Source organism: Peromyscus leucopus, chromosome 15, assembly GCF_004664715.2.
Source record: "Peromyscus leucopus breed LL Stock chromosome 15, UCI_PerLeu_2.1, whole genome shotgun sequence".
NCBI classification, from domain to species: domain Eukaryota; kingdom Metazoa; phylum Chordata; class Mammalia; order Rodentia; family Cricetidae; genus Peromyscus; species Peromyscus leucopus.
In genome coordinates this window covers 20,432,924-20,454,420 of record NC_051076.1, presented here as the reverse complement: position 1 = coordinate 20,454,420, position 21,497 = coordinate 20,432,924, and the positions used below count along the sequence as shown (strand labels likewise).

At 45.9% G+C, this 21,497-nt stretch overlaps 2 protein-coding genes across 2 annotated transcripts in view; both read left to right on the top strand.

Annotated features, from left to right (window-relative positions):
• The window catches only part of Kif26b (kinesin family member 26B), a 422,280-nt gene that overhangs the window by 221,089 nt on the left and 179,694 nt on the right, over positions 1–21,497 (top strand).
• LOC114690710 (coiled-coil domain-containing protein 121-like) lies at positions 14,287–15,789 on the top strand. Its single transcript, XM_028865593.1, is given in 4 exon segments — positions 14,287–14,319; positions 14,412–14,835; positions 14,838–15,157; positions 15,159–15,789. Coding segments are annotated over 4 exon segments (1,128 nt in total). The 3' UTR covers positions 15,510–15,789.

The following is a 21,497-nucleotide window of genomic DNA, read 5'->3' as shown; positions in this document are numbered from 1 at the left end:
GTCTCTGTGTCGACCTCTTTTGCATATACACCTCTGAATGGGATTGTTCAGCTCCATGGCAGGCAACGTCACGTGTAGCTCTTTGGTTTTTTGGTTGTTGTTGTTGTCCTTTTTCTCCCCCTGCCTCACCATTTGTTTTCCTTTAAAAAAAAAAGTACAATAACCCTAGTGGGTGTGAGATTGTATATATCATGATTTTTATTTGCATTTCCATAATAATTAATGATGTTGAACATCCTTCCTGTGTTTGTTGGATACTTAATTATCCCTGTTCTGCTTTCTTTCTTTTCTTGCCTTTCTTTCTCTTCTTTTGAGACTGGGTTTCTCTGTATAACAGCTCTGGCTGTCCTGGAACTCGCTCTGTAGACCAGGCTGGCCTCGAACTTACAGAGATCAGCCTGCCTCTGCCTCCTGAGTGCTAGGATTAAAGGTGTGCACCACCATCGCCAGGCTCCCCGTTCTGTTTTCTAAGCTGTCTTCTGCTGTCAAATTTAGGAGCTCTGTAGAGATTCTGAATATTAAGCTGGTCTTCAGATTCTTTAGGCTGTCTTTTATTTCATTTCTAATAATCCTTTGAGGCACAAATGCTTTTACTCTGATGAAGCCCAATGATCTACCTCTTTAGTTGTTGTTGCTCATGCCTGGAATGTCCCACCTAGGAATCCATGCCATGTCCTAAGTCACAAGCATTCGATCCTATATATTTTCTGAGTTTTATAGTTTTGCTTTGTATATTTAGTTGTTTGCCATTCTAAGTGAATATTTTGTGCATGGTGTGAAGTAGGGAGTCAACTGCATTCTTTTGCATATACAAATCCAGCATACCAGAAGAGCTCTTTTACTGATCTTGATATACTTGGGTCTCTTGTGGCCATGCCAGACTGATTGTTTGAGATCCTGAGATGAAAGGAAAAAGCAGTCATGTTGACTGCATCATCACACAGACTTTCATACTGAATATCACATGAAATGGTGTTGTATGAGTGTTTGACATCTCTTTAAGTTGTATGTATAAGAAGGAGGCCTGGTCCTTCCATCGTAGCCCCAGCCCTGGGTCAAAGGCTCTGATAGACTTCTCTTCCCAGATTCTATAGTTTTCCTTTTTCTTTCTCTTTAACTTTTTGGAAGCAGCTACTGTATATCCCATTTAAAATGTAAGTGTTACAATTTTGCTATGAAATGTGGTTTTCAGTGTTACAATGTCTTTTGTTTAATGCTTTGGGGATTGGAGTCTACTCTGCTCTAAGGATCACACAATATAGGGGAAAACAGAGACCCTGTCAATTCTCTAGTTTACATTTGTTGAATATGAAGCTCAAGAATTTTGACAACAGTCAAAATTGTTATGGTCACAAAGTTAAAAAAATAATCGACTCCTGCATTTCTTAGTACTGACTCCATAGTCACAGTCTCCGAGCGCTGGCGTGCAGGAGTGGTAACATTTTTAAATTGTATGAATACCCTCAAGAAGTTCAGGTAGGGAGGGGCCACAAACCCAACCAAGAGCTCAAATGGTCGGGCCCAGGTGAGCTTCTGGGTAAATGATGCTCTCTGCTGGGATCTGGGTTAAGCTTTTGGATGAAGACGTCTCATGCGGCTTTCAAAGATGGGAGTTGGGGGAAGGACAGTTGGCTGGTGTCTCCGTAATTTGAAATGTTTTTAATAAGATTCTGGGCTCCTTTGAGTCACTGTAAGTTTTATGAGTGAAGGTGTCCTCTCACTGCTCTTTACAGTTTGTTCCTGTAATTCTTGTCACAACTCCATAGAGTAATTCCCCCTTATCTGTTGGGTACACATTTCAGTAGGCACTGAGGATGCCTGAAATCCTAGATAGATTACATTATTCCTCATATGCACATAAACTATAATAGTTTAACTTATAAATTAAACATAGTAAGGGCTTACTAATAATTGATAATTATATATATAATTATTACAGTACACTATAATAAAAATTGCGTGAGTGTGATCTCTTTCTCAAAGTATCTTACTGAACTGCACTCACACTTCCTGGGGTGATGTGTGATAACCAGTGCCCACAAAGGGAAATGGATGGTGCAGGGCTTGTGGGTATCACATGGAGAAGGGACATGCGGGACAGCAAGACAATTCATAGCCCAGGAAGGATGCTGGGAAACGACATGAGATTTTATGATGCTGCTCAGAACAGGATGCAATTTAAAACTTGCGCATTGTGTACTTCTGGAATTTTCTGATGAAGGGCTGTAGTTGGTCACAGGGTGCTGAAACTAGATAAAAGGGACCACTGTGTTCATGGTCTGGGTGCATTCAAGCAGTCGGGCAAGATTTGAGGCTGCCTTTTTAGCTTTCTCTTAGCGGGGTTCTCGCATGTGTCTTTGAGCATCTAGGGGGGTGAATCTGAAGAAGGGTGGAAATCAAATCCGGCTGGGGTTTGGCCTCATCTGCCCCTTCCCATTGCATTCCTGTTTCTACACATCTAGTTCCGTGAATAGGAAAGAGAAAAGTACATTTTTGGCCCAGTACGTCTCCATCCTTTGTCTCCTTCTGAGGTGCTCAAAGGCGTCAATAATAGTGTGGGAAAGCCCTGGCTGAACAGAACTCCGCATTTCCCCTTGATACCTTCCACTGGGAGCCTGCTGCACACAATGCCTTTGAAAGCACTTTGTCAGCAAACTCCTGCTTCAGGCAAATATCGAGGAAAGCATTGAGAAGACCTCAGTGGGAAAGCCCTGCCCTGGCCCAGAAAGTGCCCTAGTTCTCAGCAGGCAGACTCCTCTGCAGGAGAGAAACACTCTCTAGGTCTGTATTCTCTTTTCCGCTTCCCTTCTCCTTTCTACCACCAGGACTCTGGGAACTCTCTGAATGCAAACAGCCCTCAGCTCGGCTTGGCTTTCTAAGAAGGATCACCACAACCTAGGTAGCTCGCATTCTCTTGGGAAAGCCAAAGTCTCTATATTAGAAGTCACTTACTTAGAACCTTCGCTTGAGTTCAAGGAGAAACAGACACCAGATATTTAGGTCTGTGTTGTTTCTGGTGTTTTGAGCTCAGGCTGGCCTCCAACTCATTATGTAATCTGGGTTGGCCTCAATTTTTTTTTTTGGTACTCATGATCCCATTTCTCAAGAGCTGGGGTTATAGGTGCAGTTCTTGTCAATCAGCCCGCCGCTAGGGAGCCGTCTGGCCCTGCTCACACTGCCCTAGGCTGGTTCCAGATCATATTTTTTTGTTTGTTTTTTGAGACAGCCAGATCATATTTTGCACTAATATCCTACCTCCCAGTAGCACCTATTGGTTGATTTTAATCCACAAGAATTAGTCCTGAGCCATTAGTTGATTTTATTTGGGTGGAATTCATCCTGAGCTCTTGAAGTAAGAAGACCAGACACATCAGTGTCTTCGGTTGCAGTACAAGTAAGTGTCTGAAAATGTGACGCTGAGAAGAAAGCTGAGAAGAAACTTCTCTCCAGCTGACTTCTCCCAACCACTGGGAGAAGCCCAGCGGGACACAGAGGGAGGACTAGAGGATGGCTACTCTTTATGAGACAGTGTTCTGCATGTGAATTTAGTAGACCCCGAGTAGGAAGGAGTGTGAGAGAGTGCCTGGCGCCCAGAATGCTGTGGTCAGGCAGATCTATCCCAGCAGGACCACAGGGGCTGCCAGTCATTTCTCCGGGCTTCCTTCAGCCCACTTGGGGTGACAGCCACTCAGTGCTGGTGTGACCCTCACTGCGCTTCTCCTCTATAAAAATGCAAGGGACTTGAGCACCTGTAGATTAGGAGTACCCAGGGAGCCCTGGAACCCCATGGGTGTGGAAGGGTGACAGCGTGCTTCTTTTACAGCATCAGATTTCTCTGTGCACACAGAACAGTCTCCGCTAATGCTTGCCTATGCCGTTTTGTAAGAACTGAAAAATAAATACGTATGAGCCTGCTGATTATTCCATCACACGATTACATCTTATTTAATGACCGCCCTGCTGTGTATTTAAGTGCTTTGCTATGGTAAATGCTGCTTCTCCGTGTATCCTTGCACAAAATCCCTGTGCACATCCCTATCTGCATGCTGTCTTCATCTGTAAGTCTTGCAGGAGAATCATTGGGGCGGAGGTTATTGGTATTGTTAAGGTCTTTGATGCATAAGGTCAGATTATGCCTGGCTGCCGTCTGAGTACCCAGTTTCCTGGCCTTGTCCCAAGACCTCACGTTACCTTTGCTTTTTGATAGCTTAAAATTATATAATGTCTGAAAATCTCCCTGCTGTCATTCCTTTGGTTAAAAGTTTTCATATGTTCATCAGCCAACACATTCTTCTGCTAAAAGTTTCTTTTCTTTCATCTCCTCCTGCTAGGGTATTTGGGGTTTTCTAAGTTTTTAAAGAACTCTAAAATTATGTTATTTTTAAAGCATGAACTGAATTACCCAAATATTAAATTTTAATGAAGCTGCAATGGCCAGTCTCCTTCTCTAATGTAACCCCATTATCATTTCCCAACCCTGGCATGGAGCTGTGCATACTCAAGGGGCTGTATAAATGCTTTTTAATGAGAGAATGATCCATTATCTAAGTATGCCATTGATGGACAGTGTTGGTTAGTAAAGTAACATGAGAATTTTTCTTGTCCATTATGAGATATAATAAGGAAAAGCTTTTATAATGAATTGTCCTAGGAAGGGAAACTACAAGATAAAGTAAACAACATGTCACACCTGTGGCCTTAGGTTGGCAGCTTATCACCGGGGACAGATGTTAGTGGTTATCAACCAGAGCAAGAGCACACGCTGAGTGTGCTGTCCACACCTGAACCTCAGAACTCGGGAGGCCGAGGCAGGGAGATCATGAATCTGAGGCTGGGGCTACGAATTGAGACTCCACCTCAAAACAAAGAAACAAACAATAGCAAAAACAATAGTACAGCTCAGATTTTTTTTCAAATCAAGCAATATTTATGCATACAAACTATGAAGAGAATAATGTAAGAAGAACGCTTATAAGTCATAATGTCCCCACCCATCATTTCTTTAAGGAAATAAGACAGCTGTGTAGTTGGAGCCTCTGTGGACCCTTAATTGATCTCTCTCCTCTTCCCTTCCGACAGTGCATGGTCTATACACCTGTGGTGTACGTGTTTCTCTAAGCAATATGAAATATGTGTCACAGTTTTAGAGTTTGTATAAATATTCCCATCGATGTCTGTGTAGCAATGTTTCTTATTCACCATTATGCTTCTGAGATTGATATGTCTTAATAATTTGGGGAAGGGTTGATCTATGGAAATATCACAACTTCTTTATCTGTTCTGCTCATCATCATGCTAATGTTTTGTGCTTCCACACGCTGCCACCAAGGCTGTCATCACCTCCCCTGTGTTCATGTGCCAGTTTGGAAGGTAGCAATAAGGCGGTTCAGTCATAGGGATGTGTGCCTCCTCCTCTTCTAGAAGCTGCCAAACTGCTTTTCATGTCTTAAGGTAGTATAGACACACTTGCATTTTCCCGGAGGAAGTTTTGCATGAATTATGCCAGTTATTATTTTTGAGTGCTGAAGGGCCAGAATTGCTCTCGGGGTGTGCATTCATTCCTACCCGTGTCTCGTCTGCTTTAGGAAACGGAGATATAAACACCGAGGATCTTGCCCAGGATTAATAGCAAACAGCAGAGACCCATTCAGCTGTCTTCAAGCCCATCTCTTAATGGAGTCCAAGCTCAGGTGGTGGCAAGCGAGCAGTCATATCTTGAGATGAAAACACCAGCCAGTGTCTCTGAAGAGGGAAGAGCCTTGATGGGTGGGGTGTCCCTGTTCGGTGGTCTGGAAGAAGCAGCAGATGGTGACTGGATTTATCCAGCATCCACTGATGAGTCTGATCGAAGTCCATTCCAGGCTCTGTCTGCACCATGTTCAATTTGGTTTTCTTCTACCTGTTTGATCATGGAGACACATTGTTTATATCTTCATGCACTTTTTAATTTCTTTTAGGCAAGGATAGGCAACTTGCCATAGAAAGGTCACATAAATTTTTTAGGAGCAGTAATGGATGTAATCTTGTACATGTGAATTTTAATTGCAACACTTTAATCCCCATTCTAAGTGCCAAACTTTCAGGATTAATTTGTTGCATGTGTTGGTAGCACGGTACTCAGTCTTCTGAGCAGATTCTTTGCCCAAGGGGCCTCATTTGCTAATGAGTAATCGCTGCAATTTTCAGAGAAAATGCTACTGGTACAATCATGTTTGAGCATTCATCAAATATGACGTGAGCCCAGTTAGGAGAAATGTTAGCGTCCTCAGCCTGCAAATAAAAGCAAAGCATTCATCTCCCACACGGTAATTCCCCTGGGTCCATCACCTCCACTATCATTTGGAACAACGGTGAACTGTTGGTAGCTGTACATGCCTGTGGGTAGGACCACGTTGATGGGAGCAGGTCTTACCACTGGCAGCCTGCAGCCTGCTTTCATGCCTTCACTCAGGCCCATTTCGGAGTGAGAAAGCAGAGGTGGAGAAGGAAGCCACTTCAGCAGGAATGCGTCGTCGCTTTGTGTGCACACATCACAGACGGCACTGACATGCTAATTACAGCTTTAGACCAAGCATTTCCTCTTTCTGCATTTTGTTTGCAAACAGCCAATTATTTCCATCCTGCGGTCTGGAAAAGTCGCAAATCCAAGCGAGTTAATCAGTAGTTTCTGTAAGTCCTGATGCTCACCTATCTCCTCTGTTGTGGCTTTTCTTCCCATCAGGTTGGATTTCTAAATCTTCTTGTTTCCCTATCTGGTTATCCTTTTCGATTCATGTGTTACTATTTTATGTGTGGGGTGTTTTATCTGCATGTATGTATGTATACCATGTGCATGCAGTGCGCACAGAGGCCAGATGAGGGTGCCAAACCCCCTGGAACTTGAGTTCCAGTTGTGAGTTGCTATGTGGGTGCTGGGACCCAAACCTGGGCCTTTTGCAAGAGCATCCAGTGCTTTTAAGTGCTGAGCCATCTCTCCAGACCCTACTTTTCTTTTTTATCTAGCTTGTCTGTGGACCAATGGTTGAGATCCCATGGCTCTTGTCTATCGTGGGCTGTAGAAACAGTGTTTTGTGCCTGTCTAGACTGCCCTGAACTGATGCCTCTCTGCACTAGGCATGCTTGTGCACAAGGATCATTTAGACTATACAGCAGAGTAGGACCTGGACATAGAGAATCTTATGATTGGTGGTCAATGAAGGAATGAATGGCACTTTGTGGTCATCTCAGCTGGAAGAAGAACTGAGTGATTAAGCTAAAACCGAGCTATTTTCTGGAGAAGCAGAAATAGGAATTGTTTGAAAGGTGGAATCAATTTGGTGAGGCCCCATTTGTCTATTTTTGCTTTTGTTTCCTGAGATTGGAGGGTCATGTAAGGTTAGTTGGGTGTGAGAGTTCGAGCCTGTAATCCAGTACTTGGAAGGCTGAGAAAGAGGATTTCTATGAGGTTCAAGATCAACCTGGTTCACATAGTGAGTTCAGAGCCAGCCAGGGCTACAGAGCAAGATCATGTCTAAACAAAACAAACCAACAACCCCTCACCCCTGCAAAGACCCAAACCGAAAAGACAAAAGGTAATAATAAACAAATTAATCAAACAAAACCTTGAAAATCCCTGCCCACACTGATGCCTTCGGTGCTTCCCTGTGCTTTCTTTCTTCTGTTAGGTCCAGAGTTGGGTCTTGTTTCTTCATTCTTGGTTTCTCTTTTCTCTGGTTCTGGAGAGTGAACCTAGAGGCTCACACACGCTACGCAAGTGCTCAGCTCCTGAGTTCTGCCGCAGTCCATCAGGTCTTAGATTTAGGGTTTTGAGTGAATTTTTCCCTCCACAATGAGCTCTGTCTGCTTGCTGTGTCTCACATATGGAGGTCCAGCTTTCCCAGCGCCGTTTTTGGAACAGGCTGTCCCTTCTCCCTTGTGTGTCTTGGCGCCTTTGTTGAGGAGCAGTTGGCAGTAGATGCTGGGTACCTGTCAGCAGATGAATGGAGAAAGAAAGTGTGCTCTCCATCCACAATGCAGCGTCACCCAACCAGAAAGAATAATACAGGCCTGTCATTTTTGGCGAAACAGGTGGAGCTGGGGGACATTGTGTTCAATAAAACAGGACAAACGGAATGACAAGTACCCTTACAACCCATCCCAGACCCGGAATCGACTAGTGTTGACCTGAACGTGTGAGGGGAATGTGAGGGGTGGGTGGGGTGGCCCGAAGGAGGTTTGGTATAATCAGAGCTTGTGGTATGTACGAAGTGAAGTGCCACACTAGACCCCCATAATACGTACACGTAACACATATTAATAAAAAAGAACATAAATTCAACAATAAAATGAGACAGAATGGGAGATGGGAAAATGATCTAAACAGTCTGGTGGATCTGGCTGCTCCTGCTTCTGTTGCGGCACAGAAGGACAACACAAAGCTCGGGCACGTGGGGTATAAAATCTGTGACCAAGTTCTCGTCCTCTTCTCCAAATATTTTTTTTTTCTGCTTGGAGCCCACAGAAGAATAAGGAAATCCAGAAAGGCTCTAGGTTATCTCAAGAGTGTTATTAAAGCAGAACCGATCTAGATCAGGAGCTGTGGAAGTCTGAGCTGTGGACAACCTAAGCCCCACTTTTGGAAATGGAATCTTATTATAACACTCCATCTCCTCATGCGGTCGCCTGTGCTGGCCCTGTGATGCAGTGCTGGAGATCATACAATTTATTTTATCATCTTATGTATTTATTTGTGTGTGTTTGTAGGATGTGTGTGTGTGCAGGTATGTGTGTTTGTGTTTGATGTGCATGTCTGTGTGTAGATGATATGTGTGTTTGTGTGTATGTCCATGATGTATATAATGCATGTGTATGTACATACAGTCCATGATGTATATAATGTGTGTATGTATATACAGTCCATGATGTATATAATGCATGTGTATGTATGTATATGTGTATGATATTTGTATGTGTGTGTATGTGCATATACAGTTTTAGGATCTTTCTCTCTCGCTCTGGATTTTCTTTGAGACAGAGTCTCACTATGTAGCTCTGGCTGTTGTAGAACTCGATATATAGAGCAGGCTGGCCTTGAACTCACATAGATCTGCCTGCCTCGGATTCCTAAGTGCTGGGATTAATGATGTGCACCACCACGCCTGTCTCAGCGCCATCATCTCTTGCACTAAAGAACCTGGTTCTAAAGCAACAAAACCAGAGAGAACTGGAAGGTGGGGAAAAACCCAGCCTGGATTATTTTCACCCTGTGGCACAAATCAACCCGATGGGTTTTTCAAAACCTTTGCCTCAGAACAGGGGATACGAAATGGGAAGGGACCCACTTCTTGTGAGGGTGGCTGATATGCAGACTGATACCAGGTTACAGCTATCCCAGCAAGGGCCCTTACAGAGATGGATGGAGGCTGGTGAGGACCCAGCAGCTCCTCCTGCCTACTACAGGAAGAAGACCCGACATAGTAGATGCAGGCCACAGTTGTTTTATTCTCCTGTAAGAAATGGAATGGAATTCAAACATCTCTCCACTCACTAAGGATGGAAAGCTCCAGATAACTGTCTATGCTCTCAAGGCTAAGTGGGCTTTGAAGAAAGTGTGTGCGTGTGAGTGCATGCGTATACATGTGCAGTCACGTGTGTGCGCACGTTTAACCAATATTCTAAAGTGTTGGATTACTTAGGGGTGACTTTTTGGTTCTACCTTCTCACAGGCTTTCCCAGTCTCCACCAGTCAGAGCGGCTTCTAGCTGGTCAGTAAGCGTATCGAGGCCCAGTGGTAGTGGCCAGTAGGAATCTGCTGAGAGAAACCACCAAGGAGGAAGGAATTAATACCTAAGTTTTGATCCCATTACATTGCTTCAGCCCTGACTAGGACTGATTCGCAGCCTCCCCAGGACACTGCCCTGTGGCTCTCGAGGCATCTAGGAGCTCTGTGTTGCATCTTCCAGTTGTCATGTGAGCTCTCTCATGTGAGGCGATGGGAATAGCAAAGCAATTCCCTGTGTAAGCAAGGATGCTATGAGTCAAAGAACAGATGTCCGTATTCACGAAGTTCCACTACTGCTTTGTGAAGTTAATTTTAGGTCTTGAAGAGTATTTTGAGAAGCAATGTGTTGTAAAGGCCTGTCCTAACAAAGCAGCCGCCATCTTCACTAGGTCAGCCCTTCCTGCGTGGAGAAGATCACGAGGATCAGGCTTAGTGACTATTGACATTCCCTCACAGAATAAAGAGGTAGAGGCGTCATTGGACCCTCGCCTGAGATTCTCACGGTCCTAGCCATTTGTATGTATTTCTTCCCTGAGTACATGTGATCTTGGGGGTCCTGGGACGGACTAGATATGTACACTCAGGGAAGTTAACTGAGGGGGAACTCCATCTGCATGACTACGGGGAATCCAGGCTGGTGAAGACTTCCCAGTGTTGCTGTTTGGGGGTCAACCATGCTTCTCTAGGCACCCCCTCAATGCTCTGTAAATAAACCTTATTGGTTCCCCAGGGTGAACAGTGTGGAACTGTGCTTTGGTTTGTCACTGGGACCTTATAAGGAGGGGCGGAGCTTTGTTTACGCTTCTCTAGGGAAGAAATTCTCTTGACAAAATGGTAGGGAATTTTCTAACACTCTAAAAGTTGTATTCCTGATCTTATCATAGAGAATGGGATGGTTACTTTGAATTACAATGAAATGGGATGGCTGTAAGACACATAGAAAGAATGCTTTCCAAAGTTAGTTTGTAATGTTTTATTTTTTTAAGGAATTAAACATTTATTTTTATTTTATGTGTATGGGTGTTTGGCTTACATGTATGTATGTGCACCATGTGTAGTGCCTGAAGAAGCCATATGATGGCATCAGATCCCTGGGACCCAGAGTTACAGATGGTTGTGAGTTGCCATGTGGGTGCTGAGAATTCAACCTGGCTGGATCCTCTGAAAGAACAATCAGTGCTCTTAACTGATGAGCAGACTCTCTAGTCTTGTCTACAGCATTTTAAATTCATCTTTGTGGTAACTTTCTACAACACTGAGTCTGGCATATTTTGTACAAATAACATTTCAAACAGCCAATCCAAGCTCGAATGAGGCTGCTAACTCTAAAGTGGGCAAAGGTGACTGTACTGCCCGTGATTTCCTTTATTTACATCTTCACTGGGTAGCCACTGGATTCGTGGTAAATACCAACATTAATGGGGTATCAGTGTCCCTGGTCATAACCGTTATAGACATCATCTTGTTTTCCTCTTCTAAGAGTCAGGTGAGAAAGCAGAGACACAGCCTAGACCTTCCAATTTTCCAGAAACTTGGTGTTCTGCATGTGAGTTGTCAAAACCACTAGGATGGGGGCTTTGAATTCTAGATGTTCTAATTGAAGTCTTTATTCTGTGCAGCCTTCTATGAAGATATCAATGGGAACAAATGAATGAATGAATGAATGAATGAATGAATGAATCCTACCCATAAGCAATGAAGATACAGAGAGACATTACTTGCCTAGTAGTTTGTGCCCAGGATGGAGACAGTGTAGTATAAGACACACGCAAGTCCAACGGAATGGGTGGATGGATGGCGCATGAAATGCGACGGACTGCTGAGATCCCTTCTGTCTTCCACCCATGCTGTCCTAGAAGGACCATCCTAGGGGAAAAGCCGACCTCTTCACGTGTCCTAGAAAGCAGCGTAGCCGCTGTGTTTGTGTGCCAGCCTGAGAAAGTGACGATGACACCAGCTGCCACCTGGGTCAACCGGCTAGATAAGCTGTCTCATAGTCTGGACATCAGCCCTAGTAGATACATCATTCCTATTTTGTAGGGGGGGGGGAACTGAGGCTTGGGAAAGGTAGCCATGTCCCAGGACTAAGAAGCAGAAGTGAGGTCAGAATTTATGCAGTGGCAGAGTGGTTATCCAACCTGAGGTCCCCACAGCATCCTGTGTCTCCTAGGGATCAGTACTGTGGTGGGTGTTCCTTCTTCTTTTCTCGACCAGAAAGGTCACCTAAGAGCCAGACTGCCCTGGAGCATGAAAGAAGCAAAGCTCAGGACGTGAAGGGCCTCCTAGACTTCAGGGGACCAGGTATGGAGGCTCCTTGAGGCAGCATTGTCCCAGTCTTTCTGTGTGTGGTGTATTTCCCATGCTCTTGGTACAGCTCTTGTTGGTCTAATTCTGTGGTCTAGTCCACAGTTTGTGTGGGTTGTGAGTCAAGGTGTGAAGGAAGTAGCAGGTTGTAAGATTGGCCTGTGGCCTGTCAGTTAGTTTGATTCAATTTCAGAACACTAGTGGTGGGTAAAGATGAGATTCCATTGTGTATTAATAGCTCAGAGACAAATCCATGTCTCCTGTTTTATAGCTGGGAATATTGTGTTGCAAGCTTCATTGTCTAAGATTTTCCACTAATGATTTTTCCATGATTCATTGTGAAATATATCTTATCACTGCTTTGCTGCAGAGATTAATAAATAAACTACCCCCCCACGCTCTGAAAAATGGGTTGACTTTGCCTACCTTCAATCATGTCATCCCCATCCTTCCTAGTCTTTCCTCAAACCCCTACCTGTTCCTTTATGTGTCAGTCAGCTTTCTGTTGCTGTGACAAAATTTCTGGTATTAAAAAGGGAGAAAGGCAACGTTCTTGCTCTCCAGATGTGAACTGTTATGTTCTGCCATGTCTTACCAGCTTGATGGGTGACGCCTTTGAAACCGGAAGCCAGAATGGATTGCTCTTCATCCTGAGTTGTCTATGTCAGGTTTTCTTTCACAGCAAGGGAAAGCCAACACCGTAGCCCTTGGTCCCAATCATCTTTTGACATACTTTTTATTTATATGTCTGGGTTTTCCCGTTATCTCTGTTTGAGTGGTCTATTGCTATGAAGAGACATCATGACCAAGGCAACTCTTTCAAAAGAAAGCATTTAACTGGGGCTGGTTTACAGTTTCAGAGGTTTAGTCCGTTATCATCATGGTGGGGAGCATGGCAGCATGCAGGCAGACATGGTGCTGGAGAAGTAGCTGAGAGTTCTACATCCTGATCCATAGGCACAGAGAGCAAGAGAGAGAGAGAGAGAGAGAGAGAGAGAGAGAGAGAGAGAGAGAGAGAGAGAGAGAGAGAGAAACTGGGGCTGGCATGAACTTTTAAAACCTCAAAGCCCGGGGCTGGAGAGTTGGCTCAGAGGTTGAGAGCACTGACTGATCTTCCAGAGGTCCTGAGTTCAATTCCCAGCACCCACATGGTGGCTCACAACCATCTGTAATGAGATCTGGTGCTCTCTTCTGGCCTGCAGTCATACATGCTGCATACATAATAAATAAATAAATCTTAAAAAACAAACCTCAAAGCCCACCCCCAGTGACATACTTCCTCCAATAAGACCACACCTACTCCAATGAAACCACAACTCCCAGTCCTTCTCGAATAGTGCCACTCGCTGTGACTAAGCATTCAAATACATGAGCCTATTTTAGCCATTCCTGTTCAAGCCACCACAATCTCCTTTCCTCAGACCTGAAGTCCATGAAAGGGGGATCTGGTTGACTCTGCTTTTTGCTATATGCTACACTTAGGACATGATAGGTGCACAAGAGGAAATCCTTTGGCACCTCTTCCCCAAAGCTGTGGGCTTATGCTGTATTCTCCTCTAGAGCGAATCCCAAGCCTCAGCTCTTGAAAAGCAGCTGTATCATCACTAAGACAATGTCAATGCTGAGCAATAAGCTTGCACTGAGATCCCCGAAAACAACCTTCATTGACACAGGCTAGGGCTGGCGGCTTCCCAGATAAGGAACTGGGGCTGATGGCAAGTCTCCAAGCCACAGCTTAGACCTTCCAACTCCCTGGAGACGTGGTGCCCTGCATGGCACCTGCACAGAGGTGCTTCCTGGATGCTGCCATTCCCAACATCCATGGGCACACCAAAGGTTTTGAAGGCCACCTGTAAATCCCTGAGCCACAGGTGCTGCTGTCTTTTCTCCAGACAAGCCTCCCTTCTCCCTCCTGACCTCTTCCCCTCCCCCACCCCACTCAGCATAGACACAATAGCTAGAGAGGACCCCTATGCTGACCCCATTGCCATTGCCTGGAGAATCTGTCTATTTGACCCCAAACTCAGAACTAAGGTTGAGGGCAGATGGCAGAGACTGGGGACAACTAGGGACAGTGCTAAGAACTTGGGTCACTGAGCAAGAAGAGGAGGGATGGAGAGGTAGGGTGCTGACCCCCTGACCTCGCCTGCAGTAGAGCATGAGAGAGGCAGAGCTCTGGCCCCAGCAGGGCAAAGACAGATGGGATTCCCTGGAAAGGACTCATGCAGCTTGGAATGAGGAATGCTGGGCTCTTGGTGAGCTCTAGGGAATGTGGGGTTTGGGGGACATCCTTGGACAACCAGCTGCTCTGACAGGAAAAACACAGGATGCATTCTTCCAGTCCTAGGGGCTGGCTGAGCATAGACAGATTGTTCTGAGTGGAGGGTGCTTACCACCAGAACGTTCTCCTCAGCGGTCACCCTTCCTGACCCACAGCTGTCCTCATGGACTCTTGGGTCTGGAAAGTGTTTGCCCAGAGTCCCAGAAGTGTCTCTCTACCCACACACCACACCTTACTATTTTAAATGCATGTCTCAAGCCAAAGCTGCTAACGAGGTTGGAGAAACAGGTGAACAGGAAGGCAGTGGTGGCGCTGAAGGAGCTGAGCCAGCAAATCCAAGAAACTAAATGCCGGCGGGAAAGGCTGCTGAAGGACACCAGGCAGCTGCTGGAGGAAAAACACCGTGTGCAGGCCGAAAACCAGCTTTTCATGGACTACCTGCATCAAAACAGCCAGCGGTGTGAAAAGAAACGGGAGGCGCTGTGGAAGCAATATGTGGCGAGATAGAGCGAAGGCGACAAGAACTGGCGTCCAGATACACCCAGAGAAATGCAGCCCTTCGAACACAGCTCCTGCAGGGCAGAAAGACCCAGGAGGACTTAAGGCAGCAGCTGCAGGCACTGAAGACCGTTTACATGGTAAAGGAGAGGCAGGACGCGACAATACAGACCTTGGAGAAGGAGAAAGAGAAAATCCGAGGTGAGGCAGCAGCCAAGGACCAGGAGGCACACATCCGCTTCCTTCGGGAAAAGGCCCTGATGGAGAAGGAGCTGCAAGAGTTGGACTTGATGGAGCTGGGGCAGATCAGCACTAAGGGGCCTTACGAGGAAGTACAGGGCCTTGGTGCAGGCCTGCAAGCAGGCTCATTTTGAGTTCTGTGGCCGTCTCCACAGAGAGAACCAGCAGCTACGGAAGGAGCTCCAGCAACTGAGTCAGGAGTACCGGAAGGTGGAAGCTGTGAGAATCCGGCTGGAGAAGCAGCAGCAGCTGGTGAAGGAGCAGCAGTGGTATCTAGAAGCCTTGACCAGAGGGCGGCGGCGGCTGCAGGCAGAACGTGAGAGGCATGAAGATTGTTCTAGGTGCCCCAGAGACCACTCTGAGCTGTCCCCTAGACACAAGTCAAGACTAAACCCAAGGCAGCATCTAAAACTACTGATCACATAAGAACTGCACATGGGAATAATCTACAATCCAGACAATGCTCAGTGTGGGCATAGAGTTAGCCGTGTTTTTGTGGAGGGGCCTTTAGGCTGTGAGGTGCTTCTTGACAGGAAGTTCGGAAAGTAGCTTCTAGGCCACCGACTCAGCGATGTGCTTTCATCTGCCATGGATGCTTAGAAAACTTGTGAAGAATCTTGTGCCATCCATTTCCATTCACAATTCTAAGACCGTCAAGTGAAACTGCCCAGTCACAGTATGTACCGGAGTTTAGGGTGCTCAGTTTTTTGTTTTTGTTTTTTTTTTTTTTACATACATACTTTGTAGACTGCCAAGTCTATTTTGTAATTAGTATCGTCTATATGTTTTGCCCATTTGGTAAAATCATGAATTGCATTTGAAGTCAGTTCTTTTAAACCTTTATTGGAGGTTTGAAATGTTTTCGTGAGTTTGTCAAGGCCTGGCAGTGGACCGGTCGGTCATTTGCTGAACTGTGGGCCCTGATCTGAGAGTGTGGTCCCCTGTGTTGACAATGTTCCTCTACGGGAAAATGTAGTTAGCTTTGTGTCTTCTGGGAACTGTTGACAATGAGAAATGACATGATAATTTTTAACTGTCTTTATACAGAAAATGAATTTACTTCAAATTGAATTTATAAAGAATTCTCCTTCAATGTGCCTTTAACTTCTAGTTTTGTGTGTGTGTGTGTGGGGGTTGGTGTGTAAAATATGTACTGTGTTACTAGACAACGCATATCAGTTTTTAAAAGTAGGAAGGGTCCCCTTCTCCCTGCCCCTCCCCTCCCCTGCCCTGCCCGTGGTTTCACACTTTTCAGCTCGTGCTCTTTGGGCCCCATGATTTGACCTTTGATGGTTCAGTGCATCAAAGTGGAATGCGCGTGGAGGTGGAGGTCTAGTCACATCATGATGGCTAAGAGAGAAAGAGAGTAAGGTGTGGGATCCCAGTGTCTCATTTAAGGGTACACCCCTAAAACTTAACATCCACTGGGCCTCACCTCCTGAAGGTTCCATTCCCCAAAGTGCCACAGGGCACAGAGGCCTTCTGGGGACATCTCAGATTCAAACTAAAAGATGACAGGGATATAAGTAAAATACTAAGAAACCAAGAACTTAAGATGCATATCAAAACCACGTTCATCAAGACCTTCCTGTTCTCGGCAATGGAGGGGGTGGGCAGATTCCTTAGGAAATGATGGGCAGACGAAGTAAAATGTGTTTGGTTCTCTCGACTGAATGATCACGCGTACCTGCTCACATGCTTGGGTCGTACAGAGGGATTCCTACTGATCTGAAGTCACATGCCAGTGCCCAGAGCACAAACACTGGAGTTATGGCCTAGAGAGGACACCAAGGTCAAAGCTAGTCCAAACCAGTCAAGAGGGAGCCAGAAGCTGTGACACAGAGCTAAAGGACAGGGACTAAGCTGATCTGAGCCATACACTCACTGCTACAGACTCCCCAGACCCCAGGCCTGCCAATGGCCTGCATTACGGCATTTCTTCAACCCTAGGAAGGTTGGGGAGGTCCTGGCAACAGTGGATGGCACATTCTATAGAAAGAATTATTTTTGAAAAGAATTATGTAAAGAGCTGTGGCAGGGGTCGGAAAGCCACAGCTTCCTTGAACCTGGAAGCGTGGTCTTTTGCTACCCACAGGCAGAAGGGAGACATGGCCACACCCCACAGGAGGAGCACCCCAGCAAGGCTGGGACTGATAACTTTTGACAGTTTCTGTCTCTTCACAGAGTGGAAGTCCTGTTGTTTTCTGTGTGAGCTCCTCTATAGCTAATCAGAACAGGAAATTAAAAGGAAATCTGTAATCTTAGCTAGCTCTTTGTGTCTGTAACAAATACCCAAGGCAATCAATATGTCAAGAGAAAAGGCTTATTTTTTTTTGTTCCTACTTATAGATGCCCCAAGTCTGTGATCATTTAGACCCACTCTTTATGGCCTGTGGTGAGACAGCATGCTATGGCCAAGGGATGTGGAGGACCAAACTCCCAACAAGGAAGGGAAAGGGGAACGGACTGGAGTCTTGCTGTCCCCTCCAGAGGGACAGTGACCGAGAGATCTCCCACTGGGCCCTATCTCCACAATGGTCCACCACTTTCTAATAGTGCCACACTGGAGATCAAGCCCTTAGCAATGGGCCTTGGGGGGAGGGGCACTTAAGATCCACACTTGTAGCATCTGCTGAGACTGCTTGGTTAATCTGTCTTCTGACACAGAGTGAGTAAGAGTGGATTTAGAGGAACAAAAGATACCTCCTCCCTTCCTCCTCAGGGGAACAGTTGGTGTGCCCATGAGGATAATGCCCAAACATGCAAAACGAGACCTGTGTTTTCAGGGCACTTGCCTACCCCTTTGGGCAATCTTTGGACTTCATCGTAGAGTCCTGATTTAGAGCGATGGGGACTTGATGTTCTTGGATAAACAACCTTGAGTCTGTGGGCTCCTTTACGTCTGGAACAGCTGAGTGAATAAATGGCCAGCCGCTGCAGTATTTCGTTCCCTGTTCTAACACAACAAAGGAGTAAAAATGCAAGAAGGAGAAAGGATCAAGGGAAGGAGACTACAGCCCTAAAGTCTTTTAAGGGAGTATTTGAAATGATGGTTATCTAAAGGGAGATTTATGCCTAGAATTTACAAGGTTAACAAAATCACCCACGGGAAGGAAAAGGGAAAACTTTTCAGCCCATGGCGTCTCTTCTGTTTGCTCAGGTAAAGGAGAGGTGAGCTGCTGGGCAGACATTATGAGGATCTTGATGTAAATACTACATTGCCTTTCCCCATAAACGCTTTGAAAAGTCCTCTCTCTTTGAGATAATTGACACTTACTCTGAGAAAGAGGAATTCACAGCCCATGGCTTTAGTATAAATGTAATAAAATCACGCAGCGTTTTGGGTACAAGCATGCACCGTCCTGCTGAACATGATGACCATGTCTGTTTCTGCTCAGAAGCTACAGGAAGAAAGTCAGGAAGCCTCTAGCTTCGGACAGGATGATCCAATAGTTCCGCAAGACCGTTAGCGTCTCCGAGCATTCTATGACGAAAATAAGTCCACATACATGTTAGATACTTGCGTAGCTGTGTGGAAGGGACAATGAGGAGGACACAGGCTGCTTGTTTATCCTGGGTCTATATTCTCATTTGAGCCTCTAGCAGGATGGTACTTCATGGAGTCTTGGGCCAGCCTCCGACTCCTGTCTGCTTCATTTGTACAGATGCTGGTTTTGGTTGCCCTGGGTGTTTGAGATGGGGATGTGGACCTTGAGAAAAGGACAGTCTCCTATGAATGAAGCACACCAGTGCTGGGTCCGTGAGGGATTGCTACCATTGTCTCCCATTTCTACATCGGCTGGCTCCAGGATGGAACCCACTGGGTCTGAATTTCGCCAAGTTCTTGTCTTAGTCTGCTTTGAAACTAAGGGAAGTGGCTTCCGCACTAGCCGCCCTCCCTGGAGTCTACATGGTGTGACAGCTCCAGATTCCGCCAAACGCAACCGAGAACCGGGTCCAACACACCTGAATCAATTGCCCTTTGGCTTACAGCCTACAGGTCCGTGTAGTTCCTGTCCATAGGAGAGTCCCCAGGACGTGAGGCAGGAGTAGAGGAGAGGGGCACCAATGTAGAAGTTTTCAAATTTTTCCTGAAGATTGGAATTACAAAGAAACTTCGAAACAACTTCATGTTCACCATTTGCTGTTCCTCGTCCGACACCGTGACAGTATTTCTAGTCTTCCACAGAGCTCCTCCTTCCTCCACAGCCACCTCCCTTAGTGACAGAGCTGCACTGAGGAGGTCACTGGCTTTGAGCAGGACGAGGAATGACAAGATCTGCGTCCCTGCTCCCTTGGGCTTGCTTCTCTTCCCATTCCTCAGGGAAGGCATGCTCGCCCGACTTCCTGCACCCTTCCTATGCAGACAGGAGCCCACAGGAGCTGGACTGGCACTCTTCAGAGAACCCCATGATGGGTCCCAGGACTGCCGTGCACTCCGCTTGAGAACCTGAGGAGGTTAAGGAGGGGAGAATGGGGAACGAAGAGGACCTGCGGGCAAGTTTGTTAGAAGAGGGAATTGGGCTCAGAAACTTAATGTCTGCAATCCTTAGATCTCAAAGGAAGAGAGAGAGCGAGGCTGTTGTAATTGAATTGGCTGACATTTCTCTTTATTAAAAACTTATGAAGCCCAGCAGAAAAAGTACCAATAAAAGCTCAGGGTTTTTTTTTTTTTTCTTAGTTACTTACTTTCAGCAGTTTGTATCTAGACTGTGAGGTCGAAGGTTTAATTCTTTATTTATTTTTGGGACAGGAAAATACCCCTTATTTCTTCAGCAGGTGAAACTACTTGCTAACGTGGCTTTTTTTTTTTAAATATCAGTATCCACATAGATATGCCCACATCCTCTTCGAGGTGTATGACACACACACACACACACACACACACACACACACACACACACACACACACTGTGTTGTGTAGACGTGTGCTGCGCTTTGCTCTTCAGTGGGGTAGAAGCGGGGAGGGTGGTTAAAGAAGTCTCCTCCTCACTGGGCTGAGCTGGAGTGACCCCCCTGTGCCCTCACCAGCCCAGCTGCCCTCACCAGCCCAGCTGTTGCCTAGCACCAGGGCCGGATCCCAGTGCAGGCATGTTTTCCCGACAATCCTGCTCGAACTCCTGTGTTTGTGTGGCCTACAGGGAATGTTACTCAGGGAAGCCAGGCATGGCTGAGCCGCCTGGACTTGAAACTGCCTTCCTTTCATCTTATTAAAATTAAGCCATTAACTGCCTTTAATGTGGAGGTTTTGTGGCTTAATTTTCTTTGGTGGCATCCATTAAAAACAGGGGTGGGTAGCACAATTGATTGGCAGCATCTTCAGACATTTAGTATGTATTATTAATATTCACATGTATTATTAATATTCCCTACCTGCACCGAGAGCTGTCATGGTTTAGTCTGAGTTATTCCCTGTGCCATAATGAAGCCATGTTTTTTTTTTCCTGATTACCTGAAATCCAGGTGGGGCTGAAGCATGGCTCAGAGCATCTGGAAGTGTCTTAAACTGACTTTTCATTTCCCAGACCTTTTAAAAGCTACCCCACAGTCTTGTAAAAGCATGTACTGTGTTTCTCCCGCTAACATGGATTGTCATCACACATGCTGATTTTAACGAGGTGAAAAACCCAGAGTCCTGCGATGACACACCCCAGACCCAGTTTACTTATACATCAGTGGGAACTTTTACTGCATGCCTAGAATAGGCACAGCACCATGCTAGGCTCCGAGCGAGGGATGCAAGCCGGCCCTGGCTTTTTAAGAGCTCAAGATTTTACAGAGTAGAACAAAATATGCACAATGGAGTGGATGCCAAAGAGTAGTTTATGGATGTGACAGATGAGTGCCACCGGAGGGAACTCCGTGGGCACGGAAATCAACCAGGTGGCCTAGTAAGATCATAGTGTCTGTGTGTGTCCGTGTGGTGTGTGTATGCATTGGGGAAAAGGCCTTTGCACAGAAAACATGGGTTAAGGCTGAGGTTTTCGAGAACAATAGAGTTCGGATGAGCTGGAGAGATGAAAGTGTGTCCCAGGCTACACACTTGGATTCTTCGGACTTTGAGCTGCCCATCCAGGAAATCGTGGTTGGGCCTGACGGACCTGGCATTGTTAGCCAGGTTTAGACCGGAGAGTAGGAGGTATTCCTGAAGGATCTTAAGTTTGGAGGACCTTGCAGGGTTGATATTTGGGTAAAGGAGAGAGGAGCTAGGATGCTGGACTGACAAAGCTTGGCTCTGCTGAGCATCTAGGTCAGGTGGACATGGAAAGAAAGCCCCGGATTTAAGCTGCCAAGAATCGGCCAGTTAGTGCTTGGAAAAGCCACTGTGGTCTGAAGCCTGCCACTGTGACGCCTTTTTCCTCTTTATCTCCCGAAGGATAGCCATCTTGCTACGCTGTATAATTTCCTGCCTAT